Raw genomic sequence first — 14,351 nt, forward strand, 5'->3', positions numbered from 1 at the left:
AATGTAGTTTTCTAAAACAACTAGCCTGGTGCACAGATTCATCCAGGGCTTGTCTGGCCCGTCCAGTCCTGATGGGGGGATCGGGGCGACTGGGGCCAGCTGGGGAGGGGCCATGGGAGGGCTCCAGGGCCAATCAGCCGGACACCAGCAGCAAGCTAACCTAACGGTCAGAGCGTCTGCCCCCTGGTGGTCAGTGAGCATCATAGTGACTGGTCGAACAGTGGAATGAATGGTTGAACACTTAACATATTAGGCGTTTATTATATGGAACTAGAGGCCCAGTGCATGATTGAATCATGCACGTTTAGGGGGAGAGCTGGGTGCCTGTCCGCTGGTGCACCAGGCCTTTCAGAAGCCTCCGGCGGGGTGGAGGCTTCTGAAAGGCCTGGTGCCTGAGCGGACAGGCACCCAGCTCCCACGCTTTTGCTTTTGATCGCTGGTGCACCAGGCCTTTCAGAAGCCTCCAGCGCGGCGGAGGCTTCTGAAAGGCCTGGTGCCTGAGCGGACAGGCACCCAGCTCCCACGCTTTTGCTTTTGATCGCTGGTGCACCAGGCCTTTCAGAAGCCTCCAGCGCGGCGGAGGCTTCTGAAAGGCCTGGTGCCTGAGCGGACAGGCACCCAGCTCCCACGCTTTGGATGGTCCGCGGTGGGACGTGAGCTCGCTGCCCCAGAGGCCCCTTCTGTGCCGCAGCACAGCCATGGCGCAGACGCTGGCCCAATCGGCTACCCCGGCCACCCCGAGTCCCGGCCACCCCGAGTCCTGCCCCCCCCGCGCCTCCTGGCCAATCGCGGGCATAACGAAGGTACGGTCAATTTGCATATTTGTCTATTATTAGGTAGGATTCCCAATCCCCACAGTGGTTGATAAAAATCATCCTATCTAATAAGAGAGTAATATGCAAATTGACCATCACTCCAACACACAAGATGGCCACCCCCATATGGTCAAAGATGGCCACCCCCATGTGGACACAAGATGGCCGCCTCAATATGGCCAGCAGGGGAGGGCAGTTGGGAGGGACCAGGCCTGCAGGGGAGAGCAGTTGTGGGTGATCAGGCCAGCAGGAGAGGGCAGTTGGGAGGGACCAGGCCTGCAGGGGAGGGCAGTTAGAGGCAACCAGGCTGGCAAGGGAGTGGTTAGGGGGTGATCACGCTGGCAGGCAGAAGTGGTTAGGGGCAATCAGGAAGGCAGGCAGGCAAGCAGTTGGGAGCCAGCAGTCCTGGATTGTGAGAGGGATCCCAGATTGAAGAGGGTGCTGGCTGGGCTTAGGGACATACACACCACCATCCCCCCATGCACGAATTTTGTGCATCGGGCCTCTAGTTAATTATAACCAGATATTCTCTTAAAAATACAATTATATTGTTAGATAGCACTTTTATTAAAGAAAATTATGTTAAGATACCCATATATAACAGAGTGATTCTATAATGCTTATAAATTATACACTTTTGAGGCTAAAGAGAAGATGAACAATATTAACAGTCTGATTCAGAATTTAAAGAACAAGATCTCATTCCATTTCCAGCCACAATGCATTTTAGGAGCTAATGATGCTCTAAGTACAACAAATATGATAGAAGAAATAAAAAGAACATCTTGTTAGATGCATCAGTAAGCTGGCTTTCACCTTGAAAGCATTTGCTAAACCTAGTGAATGAACATAGGAAAACAGGAGACAAAACCCCAAACTGGATATCCTTCAAAAGTCAAATGGTTAAGCCATGATGCATCCATATCATGTAATACTACTCAGAAATAAGGAACATACTATTGATAGGTACCATAATTTGGATTAATCTCCAAGGAATTATATTAATTTTAAAAAGCCAATCCCAAAAGGTTACATACTGCATGATTCCATTTGCACCACATTCTTGAAGTGACAAAATTATAGAAATTGAGAACAGAACAGATTACTGGTTGCCAGTAATCTGTTCTGTATCTCAATGGTATCAATATCAAGATCCTGGTTGCTCTACTGTGTAATAGTTTTTCAAGATATTCTCATTGACAGAAACGAGTAAAGAGTATAAGGGATCTCTGTATTATTTCTTATAATTGCATGTGATAATCTATAATTATCTCAAATAAAAGCTTAATTGAAATAAAAATTTATAAAACAAATAATCAAATGCAATATGTGGACCCAACTCAGATCCTAATTCAAAAAAATGAAGTGTGAAAACAAAATTCATGAAACAATCAGGGAAATGTGAACACAGACTAGATATTAAGGAATTTTTCATGTAACATGGAATTGTGGCTACACTGATAATTTTGTTAGACTTCACAATGGCATAACGAATATATACATATATATTTTTAAAAGTCCTTATCAGTTAGAGATAGCAAGAAAAGGGTAATAGCATGGAGACAGATAAAACAAAAAAGGGCAAATGCTGATAAGTTAGATGATGGGTGCATGAAATTCAGTGAAACATTCATTCTATATTTTTTTACATTAAAATGTTCCTTAGTCAACTGTTTTTATAATATTAAAATTAAATGCAATGGCTTTGCATTTACTGTGTCATTATCCCAGATACATGGCAATATGGGGGAAAAAAGTGCAAATCATTTAAGGTAAAACCCAGGCATAAAAGAATTTTCCACAGGTAATTTCCTGGGAAAATATATAGCCATTAAATAGCACTAAACACTCAAAATACACAAGAACAAAGCACCATGAGTGAGGGGCAACAGAAACAATAGCAAAAGCAGCCCTGCAAAAATGTCAAATACTGCAATTAAAAACACAAAATGTAAAATAAGTATGTTATGATTCATTAAATGGAAAGAAGCTTAAAGATAATAATCGAGCAAAATTTTAAAAGAACAACAACAAAAAACTCCTAAAACAAAATTGAAATAAAAAATTCAATGGATGAGTTTAACAAATCATTAGAAATAACTTTAGAGCTCTAGCCGGTTTCGGTCAGTGGATAGAGCGTCAGCCTGCGGACTAAAGGGTCCCGGGTTCGATTCTGGTCAAGGGCACATGCCCAGGTTGCGGGCTCAATCCTCAGTGCGGGGCGTGCAGGAGGCAGCTGATCAATGATTCTCATCTCTCTCTCTCTCTTCCTCTCTCCCTCTCTCTCTCTCTCTCTCTCCCTCACTCTCCCTTCCTCTCTGAAATCAATAAAATATTTTTAAAAAAGAAAAAAAGAAATAACTTCAGAAAGAATTAGTAAATTGGTGGACTGAAATGAAAAAAATTATCCAGAGTGCAGCCCAGAAAGTCAAAACATTAGAAACTATAAAAAAGGTTAAGAGGCATTAAAAAATCAACACACTATTTCATGTACAAAAGAGTAGCAATGATGACTGTCACTGGCTCCAGATTGGAACTTAACACTACATTAAATCTGAACATTTCAAAATCTCCCTGAAATCCCAGCTATTTGGCTAGAATTCTGTTTATTCAAAATTTATAATTATAAAATAAAATAATTATTTTTAATTTTTTGATAAATTCATTTAATGAAAATATATGTATCAAATACAGTTTTTTTGTTTTGTTTTTTCTAAATATATTTCTTTTATTGATTTCAGAGAGGAGGGGGGAGGGAGAGAGAGATAGAAACAACAATGATGAGAGAGAATCATTGATCGGCTGCCTCCTGCACGCCCCCCACTGGGGATTGAGCAAGCAACCCGGGCATGGGTCCTTGGCTGAAATTGAACCTGGGACCCTTCAGTCCACAGGCCGACGCTCTATCCACTAAGCCAAACTGGCTAGGGCTCAAATACAGTTTACAAAAACTTAAAACTGTCTAAATGGCTAAAATTTTGTCCATGTAGAAATACTATATATCTTATCTTCATCAAATTGGCATATCAATAAGTCAAATCAGTTGTCAAATAATATCAATTTTACTTTACAGATTTAAAAATAAATATTCTGCTTTGACTTATTTCAAAAGTAAATTATAAAGTTCTATAGTGTACCTTAATTTTATTATTTTAATAATGCCAATAAATTCTACTTTATGTAATAAAAGACACTGATAGTATGGCCTAACAGATCAGCAACATCATGTTAATTTTGATAAAATAGTACTAGTAAGTCCTTATTAGTCTGTGGAGGCTTTTAGGCAAACATATTTAGGTCTCTAAAATTTAGAAAGTAGAAAAATAATACAGTAATTATTATGACTTTAAAAGTAAAAAAAATAAAGTTGATTTATGCTTTTTAAAAAAAGATTATAAATGGCCAGTAAATAAGAGCTATTTCAGAATCAAGTACCACAGAAAAATTACAGCCGCTTTAAAAATAATGCCACCATTCTGCCATTTATCAAATAAAATTAAATGCAGAAAACTGCTACCTTACCGGTTTTTTTTAAACCAATAAAAGTACTTTTTCTAGCTGAAACCGGTTTGGCTCAGTGGATAGAGCATCAGCCTGTGGACTCAAGGGTCCCAGGTTCGATTCCAGTCAAGGGCATGTACCTTGGTTGCGGGCACATCCCCAGTAGGGGGTGTGCAGGAGGCAGCTGATCGATGTTTCTCTCTCATCGATGTTTCTAACTCTCTATCCCTCTCTCTTTCTCTCTGTAAAAAATCAATAAAATATATATATTTTTTAAAAAGTACTTTTTCTACCGATACTTACCATCCACTCAGATATAATAACATCCACTTTTTCTACAGGAAGATGAACTTCTTCAATCTTTCCTTTAATTAGTATGATAGTATCTTCAAGTTTATTTAGTCTGAAAATTATCATAATGAATTAAATTAGTATGTTAAACAGATTCTGAAAACTAGTTAAATTACATAATTTCTTGACAACTTTTCAAATTATTTTGTGGAACTGAAAGTATATTCAAAGTTTATTTCCTGGGCATATAATTAATTTTTGGTCACTTCATGAATGCCCAGGATTATTGTTAGTTAATATTACAATACACTGAACAAATATTTAAAACTTCATCCTGAGCCCTGGCGGGGTGCCTCTGTTGGTTGGAGCATTGTCCCCTCCACCAAGAGGTTGTGGGTTTGATTTACGGTCAGGGCACATGGTCAAGGCACATACCTAGCTTTCTGGTTGTATGGGAGGCAACTGATTGATGTCTTGATGTCTCTCTCTTTATCTCTAAAAAATCAATAAAAAGATATCCTTGGGTGAGGATTTAAAAAAAAATTCATCCTGAAAAGAAATTCTAATTTTATCAAGAGTAGATGTCAATGAAGTTACTAGGTCTTTTTTTTAAGGGAGGGATGGAGACAGACAGACTAGCCAACAAAAGTATGTTTTAAAGGGAAGTGTGTCATATTGAAGAGAGAATTAGAAGCCAGAAGCCCTTACTTTGAATCCCAGATTCTCTAGCACTTGTCAGCTAAGTGATCTTCAGTGAATTATAATAATCTCACAGAGCCTATGTGCTCATGTGTAAAAGAAAATAATGATACCTGCTCTCTCCATGTCACAACTTACTATGAGGTTCAAATATTTATGAAAGCTATATATATCTTCAAGCACTACATAATGGTAATGATATTAACATAATAACAAAATGATGTATGCTGTATAAAACTTTAAATTGTGCTCCAATCAAAAATTAATTTTGTCCAATGACATTCATTAGATATTTTTATATGTTTGATTATAATATTAGCACATACTTTTCACCCTCTCTTTTGTAATATGAAATAAGTAAGGAGTTAAAGAGATCATTTCAAAATGCTAAAAGCAAGCTAAGTTTAAATCTAGTTAAATAAATTCTCAATCATCAGAGGACGTACATGTGAATTATAAAGGATTTTTTTTTCTGCTAACAAAAAGAAAATTTCCCCCTCAACTTCATCAAGGTATTTTTAACATAAAATAAAATACATTCATTGTAAGGGTAAATTTTGTTGAATTTTAAAATTGAGATACTTGGGTGGCCACCATCATCATCAATATATAGAACATTTCTATCTCCTCGAAAAGATTCATAGGTGCTCCTTCCCAGAAAATCTTCCCATCTACAGGCAACCACCGATTTTCTTCCCTTCCACTATATCTTAGATTTGTATTTTGAGGAGTTTCATATAAATGGAATCATAATGAATGTATCCTTTTGTGTCTGGTTTCTTTCAACAGGCATACCTTTTAGATTCATACATATTTTTGTGTATGTAAGTAGTTCATTCTTTCTTATTGGTGAGTTGTATGTCACTGCATGATAAAATACAATTTTATTTATCCACACCACAGTGAATGGAATTCTAGACTGTCTCCAGCTTTGAGCTATAAAGAATAAAGCTGCTATAAATATTTGTGTGCAAGTAGAATTGCTCTGTCGAATGGCAATGTATATCTAATATTTTAAAGAAACTGCCCATTTGTTTTACAAAGTGTATGTATAATTTTACATTCCCACCAACAATATATGTGCATTCATGGTCATTCAAATCCTTGTCAATATTTAGCATTAATAATATTTTAAATGTAACTGCATGGTGAGATTTCACCATTGCATTTTCCTAATAACCAAGCATATTTTAATATGCCAAATGGTCATTTTCCTGTACTGTCTTTTGTGCAAATTTTTGCCCATTTTAAAACTTGGTTTAGTTGTAACATTATAATTGAGTTTTAAAGAGTTCTTTACATGTTCTGGATAAAATCCTTGTCAGATTTATGTATACTGAAATGGAGGTGGGTGGAATTCTAAAATAAAATACATTCATTATAGTTCTTGTTAGTTATTCATATTATAACATATTTTTATGTTTCATACACTTAATGTGTGTTATATTTCACACAAAAGTTTGAAAAAGGATGCCTATATCATATTTGAGTTTTTTCAAGGAAATATTTAATATAATTCTTTCTGAAGAAATTGCTACAATTGCTTACTATTGACTGAAATATTTACTAAGGCTTTAACAGTTACAAACACTTCAAAGCAAACAAAAGCAAGCTTCTTAAAAGAGAAAAATTTTCCCATTGCCTAAAATTATCTTTAGAATGCTTATGCAGAAACAAGATGTGCTCTGTAAGAGGCCATCTGCTCAGGTTGTTTATTGTCTCCTACAAGTCATAATCCTATTTGCATCAGTAATTACTTGTTCAAATATAAATATAGCAGGAAAGATTAAGATTTCAGGGAATACACAGAAAATAAATGACAAAGACCATAATTCCCAGTAATTCTGTATTAAAACAGCTTAACACAGATATCATTTACATAGATAACCTCTTTCATGAGACTATTTACCTTAATCACCATCTAATATCTCATTCATGAAAAAAAAACTATAGATTTTACGTACTGTTCTCAAGTAGCTTCTCACTAAACCTTACTTTTAGCATAAAAACATTCTAAATGAATTCTATCTCTGGAAGCACCTGCTCAAATACTATCATAGCTTTAACCTATAGAAATATGACATTGCAATATAAAAAGGTACCTTAAGTAAATCTCTTAACTAATCCAATAGGCAAAGAAATTACTAATTTTTGAGTGGAAATTTGTTAGAAAAATCAACACTTTCCTATCTCATAACAAGATCATAGGTAATTGTCAGTTCTTCTCTATTCTCTCTTATGTCTTCTTAACATAAAAACATCTCCCCTTTCTTTAATTTAAAAGGGAGGAGAATTGGGTAGGGAAGTCAAATTGGCTGCATTAGAGAGAATGAATGACAGAGAACTGTGGGAAGCAAAGACAAAGAACAAATAACTGAGTCAGTTACATGCAGATGCATTAATTCAGGTGGGAAATGTAAGAATGTGAATTAAGGCATTCGCATAGTTATTGGGTAATGATGCTATTCCATATACCTGAAGCCATGAACCAAGATAACCCAGGATGACAGCATATTTAAAGTAAACATGAAGATTACTGATGTGCACCTGGTATCTGACATGGGTTTACACTATGGCTGGTCACAAAGCAAGTATGTGCTGCCTATGTGACCAGCCCTTTGAAAACTATGAACTCTAAAACTCAAGCCAACTTCCTTGGGTAGAGACATCTTACAAGGACCTCTGAAGTTCACGGGTACAGAGAAAAGTACGTCTGTACTCTTACAGAGAAAGAGGGATTACTTGGGAGCCTGTACATGACCTCTTTAGTAATGGCTCTCCTTTTCTTGCTGCCACTGGACTATATTCTTTGCTGTAATAAATCTTAGCTGTGAATACAACTTTCTATTAAGTCACGTGAGTTCTTCTAGGGAGCCACTGAACTAGTTAGGTAATCATGGGACCTCCCCAAACAGGACCACTGAGTGGACAGGAAATTAAGGAGTTGGGAGGGTGGGAGAAGATATGATTTTAGTTTCCTTATAAGGTGTCTTGACAACCTTCATTAGAATTCTGTGTCTTCTGAGCAGTAAAATATTTTTTGTCATTTTAGCCTCATCAGTGGTTCAAAATTCTGTTCAGTTTAAACTCACTTTTCTGTAATTTCTATTAAATTTAGAAACAAAGCCCTAGCTTGTTTGGCTCAGTGGATAGAGTGTCGACCTGCCGACTCAAGGGTCCCAGGTCCGATTCCGGTCAAGGGCACATGTCCAGGTTGCGGGCTCAATTCCCAGTGGGGAGTGTGCAGGAGACAGCCAATCAATGATTCTCTCTCATCATTGATGTTTCTATCTCTATCTCCCTCTCCCTTCCTCCCTGAAATTAATAAAAAAATATTTAAAAAAATAAATTTAGAAACAAAATATAAAGGAACATCCCTTACTTTAAGAATTTTATCCTGATGTATTTTGTTCTCTTGTTCCCCATCATACACACGCACACACACACACACACACACACACACACACACACATAATATCACTACTTTTTAAATCATTATGTTGTTACTTTATTCTTCTAAAAAGCCTTTATTCACCATCTAGCATGTATCAATTTGCTAGGTGTTAGGGATAAAAAGATTAAGAAGATAAAACTCCTATCTTAGAAACAAAAGAAGGACACATAAACATAACAACAGATCAAAATATTCTCTTAGCTTTTCTTAATGTTTCATTTCTAACAGTATCCTAGACACAGGCAATATGAAAGATTTCATCTTTAATGTCATACTGAGATTGAAAATATTGCATTGCAGCTATATGATGGATCAACCTTCTTACGAAAACTCCTCTGCAATAACATTCAAAAGTCTGAATAATGAGCAATTCCATGACAGAGCTGATGAAAAACAACCAAAATAATAAAAATATTACCAGAAGCTACCTCTGCTTCCTGAGCGTGAAAATGTACAATTGTCTGGCAACTGAATGGCTTTGCTATCCTTAGGTAGGTTTATGTTTCTAAAATGATCATGTACTGCAGTGTTCCAAATATGACAGCAAGAATAAAAAACAATTTCTCATTCCTTCTATGTATCACATTGAGCTCTATTTGGTCCTGCTAATATAACATCTTTGAACATCTATACTCTTCTTTATACATGTCTGCAACCTCAGAATTATAAGTCTTACCTTTTTCTCTTCTTATTTATAATTAATATATACTATACATATAAGCCCTGAGATATGTATACACACACACACACACACACACACACACACACACACACACCTTACATAATAAAATGGTAATATGTAAATTACCATCACTCCGCTACGCTCACGATTGGGCCAGCAGGAGGCACAGGGGGCGGGACTCAGGGTGGCCGGGGTAGCTGATTGGGCCAGCAGGACGCTGAGCTCGCAGCGCCAGTGGCGCTGCGAGCTCAGCGTCTGTGTCATGGCTGCGCCGGAGGCTTTCGGAAGGCCTGGCGCACCGGCGGACAGCCGGCCAGCTCCCCCACGATCAAAAGCCAAAGCGGGGGAGCTGGCCGGCTGTCTGCTCCGGCACAAGGACTTTCGAAAGCCTCCGCCGCGCCGGAGGCTTTCGGAAGGCCTGGTGCACCGGCGGACAGCCAGCCCGCTGGTGCACCAGGTGCATGATTAAATCATGCACTGGGCCTCTAGTATATATATATATCACTTTATTAAAAAAAACTTCATTCTAAACTCATTTCTTTAGAGATGTTAGATCTCTTTTCTAAATAGAGAAAAGAGATCAAAATTATGTTGAACACAATTCAAGGATTGTAAGTGGAATATATTTAAAAGAATAATGAAATATGCATTTAAAAAGTATCTACCTGTTAGCATGTAAAGTGTTTTTACAGATGTAACCTTATGGAGTTTTATGGAAATTCTGCTGTGACAGATTTCTGACAGAGAAAGAAGTTTCAGAAGAGCTAAAGACAACTCATAGCCTGCTAATTGGAAGAGCTGTTTTCACTGACTGATGGTAGTTCTAGAAAGCCACAATCTATAACAATAAAAGCGTAATGTGCTAATTAGACTGGACAGCTGAACGACCTTCCGGACATCATTCCAGATGTCCTTCCGGACAAAGCTGTGGCAGGGGCCAAGGCAGAGGGGGCTGCAGCGGCAGGTGGGGGCCGAGGCAGAGGCGGTTAGGGGCGATCAGGCAGGCAGGCGAGTGGTTAGGGGTGATCAGGCAGGCAGGTGAGCGGTTAGGGGCAATCAGGCAGGCAGAGTGGTTAGGGGCTATCAGGCAGGCAGGCAGGCCAACAGTTAGGAGCCAGCGGTCCCAGATTGTGAGAGGGATGTCCGACTGCCGGTTTAGATCTGATCCCAGGATTGGGTCTAAACCGGCATTCAGACATCCCGCAAGGGGTCCCGATTGCAAGAGGGTGCAGGTCGGGCTGAAGGACCCCACCCCCCCGGGCTTGAATTTCGTGCACCGGGTCTCTAGTATGCAATAATAGACAACTGTAAGAGATGTTGAGAGCAGATTTCAAGGGAGGAGAATGAGTACAGAATAAAACTGGCTAAAGTTTCAAGTTTTATAGTGTAAGAGAATAGAGACTGTGAAATACAATACAGAAAAGAGTTATATTTTGGCAGGATAGCTGTAATAAATAATCATTTTAGAAACATAACCAACCAAATAGAAAGTATTATTTGAGGCACTGGTGCCAAGATAAATATACTAGATTTGCAAACAGAATAACAAAGGTTAATTCACTTTACAGTGTAAATTTCAAGTTTGTGAATGGAAGACAAAGAGATGCTTATGAACACAATGGAAACAGCTAGCTTTTCACAACGTAAAAAACAAAGGACAACATTTCTGAAGAAACGGTACAATGTTGACTTATCCAAACAAAAAGGCGTGATTTTCAAAGTCTATAGCTTCTAAGTAAAATCAAACTATTGAAAGCAACCAACTGACTGTGAAGATGGACTGTGGGATCAGACTGCCTGGCATGTAACCCTGGCTCCACTACAAATAAGGAAAGTGAATCAAAGTGAAACAAAACAATACGAAATAAAATGAGTATTATCACTATTCTTTTCTTCCATAAAGAAATTAAAATGAGAGCACATCTAGTTTTGCTTTATAGAAATAAAAAAATGACAAATTAATACATAGACATGGTCTTTCATAAGATGAGAACGTCTAATAGAAATTCTTACTATAATCTTATTATCAACAATACATTTTTGATAATCCTCTAAAACAATCTTTTCTTTGGGACATGGTACTCATATTGTTTGGATAGCAATGCCCAAGCAAGTGAGGATGCTCTTTATGGCCCCCCAAAAATGATGATGTCATACTAAATGGTAGTATAAGAACTAGAAAATTTTTTTTACTAAATTATGGAACTGCATATATATATATATATATATACACTGAATGGCCATATTATTATGATCTCTGAATGCATAATAATCTGGCCACTCAGTGTATATCCTATATAATAAAAGGCTAATACGCAAATTGTTCCCTCAACCAGGAGTTCGACCAGCAGGCAGGCCGGCCAACTGCCCATGTCCCCTCCCCCTGGCCAGGCTGGCCGGACCCCACCCATGCACGAATTCATGCACCAGGCCTCTAATATATATATATACACATTGAGTGGCCATATTATTATGCATTCAGAGATCATAATAATCTGGCCACTCAGTGTATATACTAGAGGCCCGGTGTATGAAAATTCATGCACTGGAGCAGGTGGAGTCCCTCAGCCCAGCCTGCCCCCTCTCACAGTCCAGCCCTCAGGGGCGGGAGGCAACACAGCGATCAAGGGAAGGCGACGCCCCATCACATCTCTGCTGCTGCCACTGCTGGTAGCACAAGCCTCGGCCGGCCCCGGTTATCTGAGCCTCGGGCGGCCCTGGGTGGCTGGGCAGCTGCCATCCAAGCTTGCCTGCACCTCGGGCTGCCCTGGGTGGCTGGGGGACTACGGAGGCAGGCACGTGGCGGGGCTAAGGGGACTGGGTGCCACCATCTTGTGGCTGTGGGTGCCACCATCTTTGAGGGCATGACAGTCAATTAGCATATTCCCTCCTTATTAGATAGGATACACATATACATCCATATATATGTATATGCATATTCTCCAATATGAAAATCATAACCACAAACTTATATCTATGAGTAATCTAAGCAAGATCAATAGTTTTTTTCATTAAAATTAATTTGGCACTTGTTAATTAACAGTAATAATAGCTAACTTTTGAATACCTACTACACGCCAGGGAGTATGCCAAAAACTTGTATGTATATTTTACTCATAACTTATTTACCTTACTCCTAACCAGATGAGGTAGGCATTATTATTTTCATTTTGACAGTGAAATAACTAAGATTTCAAAAAGGTTACATATAATCAAAATTCAAATGGTAGAGGGAGAACTTGAATCCAAGGCTGATTCAAACCATGTGTTCTTAACCACAAATCTATACTTTTATATTATGACATAATATCCAAAAATTTAAACATTTTACATAATCATATTTAAATGTTATACTAACCAGAAAAGATAAATATTATTCAATTTTAAAAATAGAACATAAATATCAGTGAAGATCATTTAAGAATTGCTGTTGTGGGGGGGTCTAAGGTACAGTGCAGCATGGTGATTACAGCAGCCGGTACTTAAGCTTCCTAAGGGAGTAGATCTTAAATGTTATCACCACAAAAAAGAAATGGTAGGTATGTGACACAATGGGGGTATTAGATAATGCTATGGTGTAATCATTTTGCAATAAATAAATGTATCAAAGCAACACACTGTACACCTCAAACCTACACAGTGTTGTGTGACAATTCTCAATAAAGTTGGGGGGAAAAAGAGTAGCTGAGTGGCCCCTATTAATTATTTATCCTGAAAATTACTTGTAAGATACAAATGTAAGGTGCTTTTGTTAAGTACCGTATTTTCCGGCATATAAGACGACTGGGCGTATAGAAGATTTTCCTGGGTTAAAAAGTCATCTTATACGCCGGAAAATACGGTACACAGCTAAAGAAATCTAGTTCAATAAGCTGTAGTTCAAATAAAGGTCTTTTTATTAGGACATAAGCCAATCGTAAAATCAATCACCTAACTTACCTCCTCAAAGAGAGGAAATACTTTTAGAGAATAAAATTAAGTTTTAGAGGAAAAATTAAATCCACTCTACCTTGTTTGTAGCCATTTTTAAATTTACTTATTTTAATGTGAAGGAATCTAATATCATCAAAAAGAAAAGGATACCCTTAGGGTTTAGTCTAACTACTATTTACTAAAGGAAATATAACTGATATGAATATTTAGGTCTGTAGAGAGTCCTCTAACAATAATATCATGTATGTCAATTACTTCTAATTTTATGTTATAACTAGAGGCCTGGTGCATGAAATTCGTGCACGGGTGTGTGTGTCCCTCAGCCCAGCTGGCACCCTCTCCAATCTGGGACCCCTTGAGGGAAGTCCAACTGCCCGTTTAGGCCCATTGGGATTGGGCCTAAACGGGCAGTCGGACATCCCTCTCACAATCCAGGACTGCTGGCTCCCAATTGCTTACCTGCCTGCCTGCCTGATAGCCCCTAACTGCTTCTGCTTGCCAGCCTGATCACCCCCTAACCACTCCCCCAGCCAGCCTGATCGACACCTAACTGCTCCCTTGCCGGCCCCATTGCCCCTAAACTGCCCTCCACTGCCGGCCTGGTCGCCCCTAACTGTCCTCCCCTGCAGACCTGGTCACCCCCAACTGCCCTCCCCTGCTGGCCTGGTCACCCCTAACTGTCCTCCCCTGAAGGCCTGGTCGCCCCCAACTGCCCTCCCCTGCTGACCCAGTCACCCCTAACTTCCCTCCCTTGCCAGCCTGGTCACCCCTAACTGCCCTCCCCTGCCCACCTGATTGCCCCCAACTGCCCTCCCTTGCCAACCTGGTCACCCCTAACTGCCCTCCCCTGCAGGCCTGGTCCCCCCCAACTGCCCTCCCCTGCAGGCCTGGTCCCCCCCAACTGCCCTCCCCTGCAGGGCTGGTCCCCCCCACAACTGCCCTTCCCTGCAGGCCTGGTCACTCCAAACTGCCCTCC

At 39.3% G+C, this 14,351-nt stretch overlaps 1 protein-coding gene across 2 annotated transcripts in view; it reads right to left on the minus strand.

The window, feature by feature from the left end:
* Positions 1-14,351, minus strand: part of PRMT3 (protein arginine methyltransferase 3) — a 96,278-nt gene that overhangs the window by 61,508 nt on the left and 20,419 nt on the right. For both annotated transcript variants that reach the window (XM_079788612.1, XM_079788611.1), the window contains exon 10: positions 4,620-4,719. In XM_079788612.1, the coding sequence (XP_079644738.1) occupies positions 4,620-4,719 (100 nt within the window). The remainder of the gene's footprint in view (positions 1-4,619; positions 4,720-14,351) is intronic.

This window comes from Cnephaeus nilssonii, assembly GCF_951640355.1.
Source record: "Cnephaeus nilssonii genome assembly, chromosome: 13".
Lineage (NCBI taxonomy): Eukaryota > Metazoa > Chordata > Mammalia > Chiroptera > Vespertilionidae > Cnephaeus > Cnephaeus nilssonii.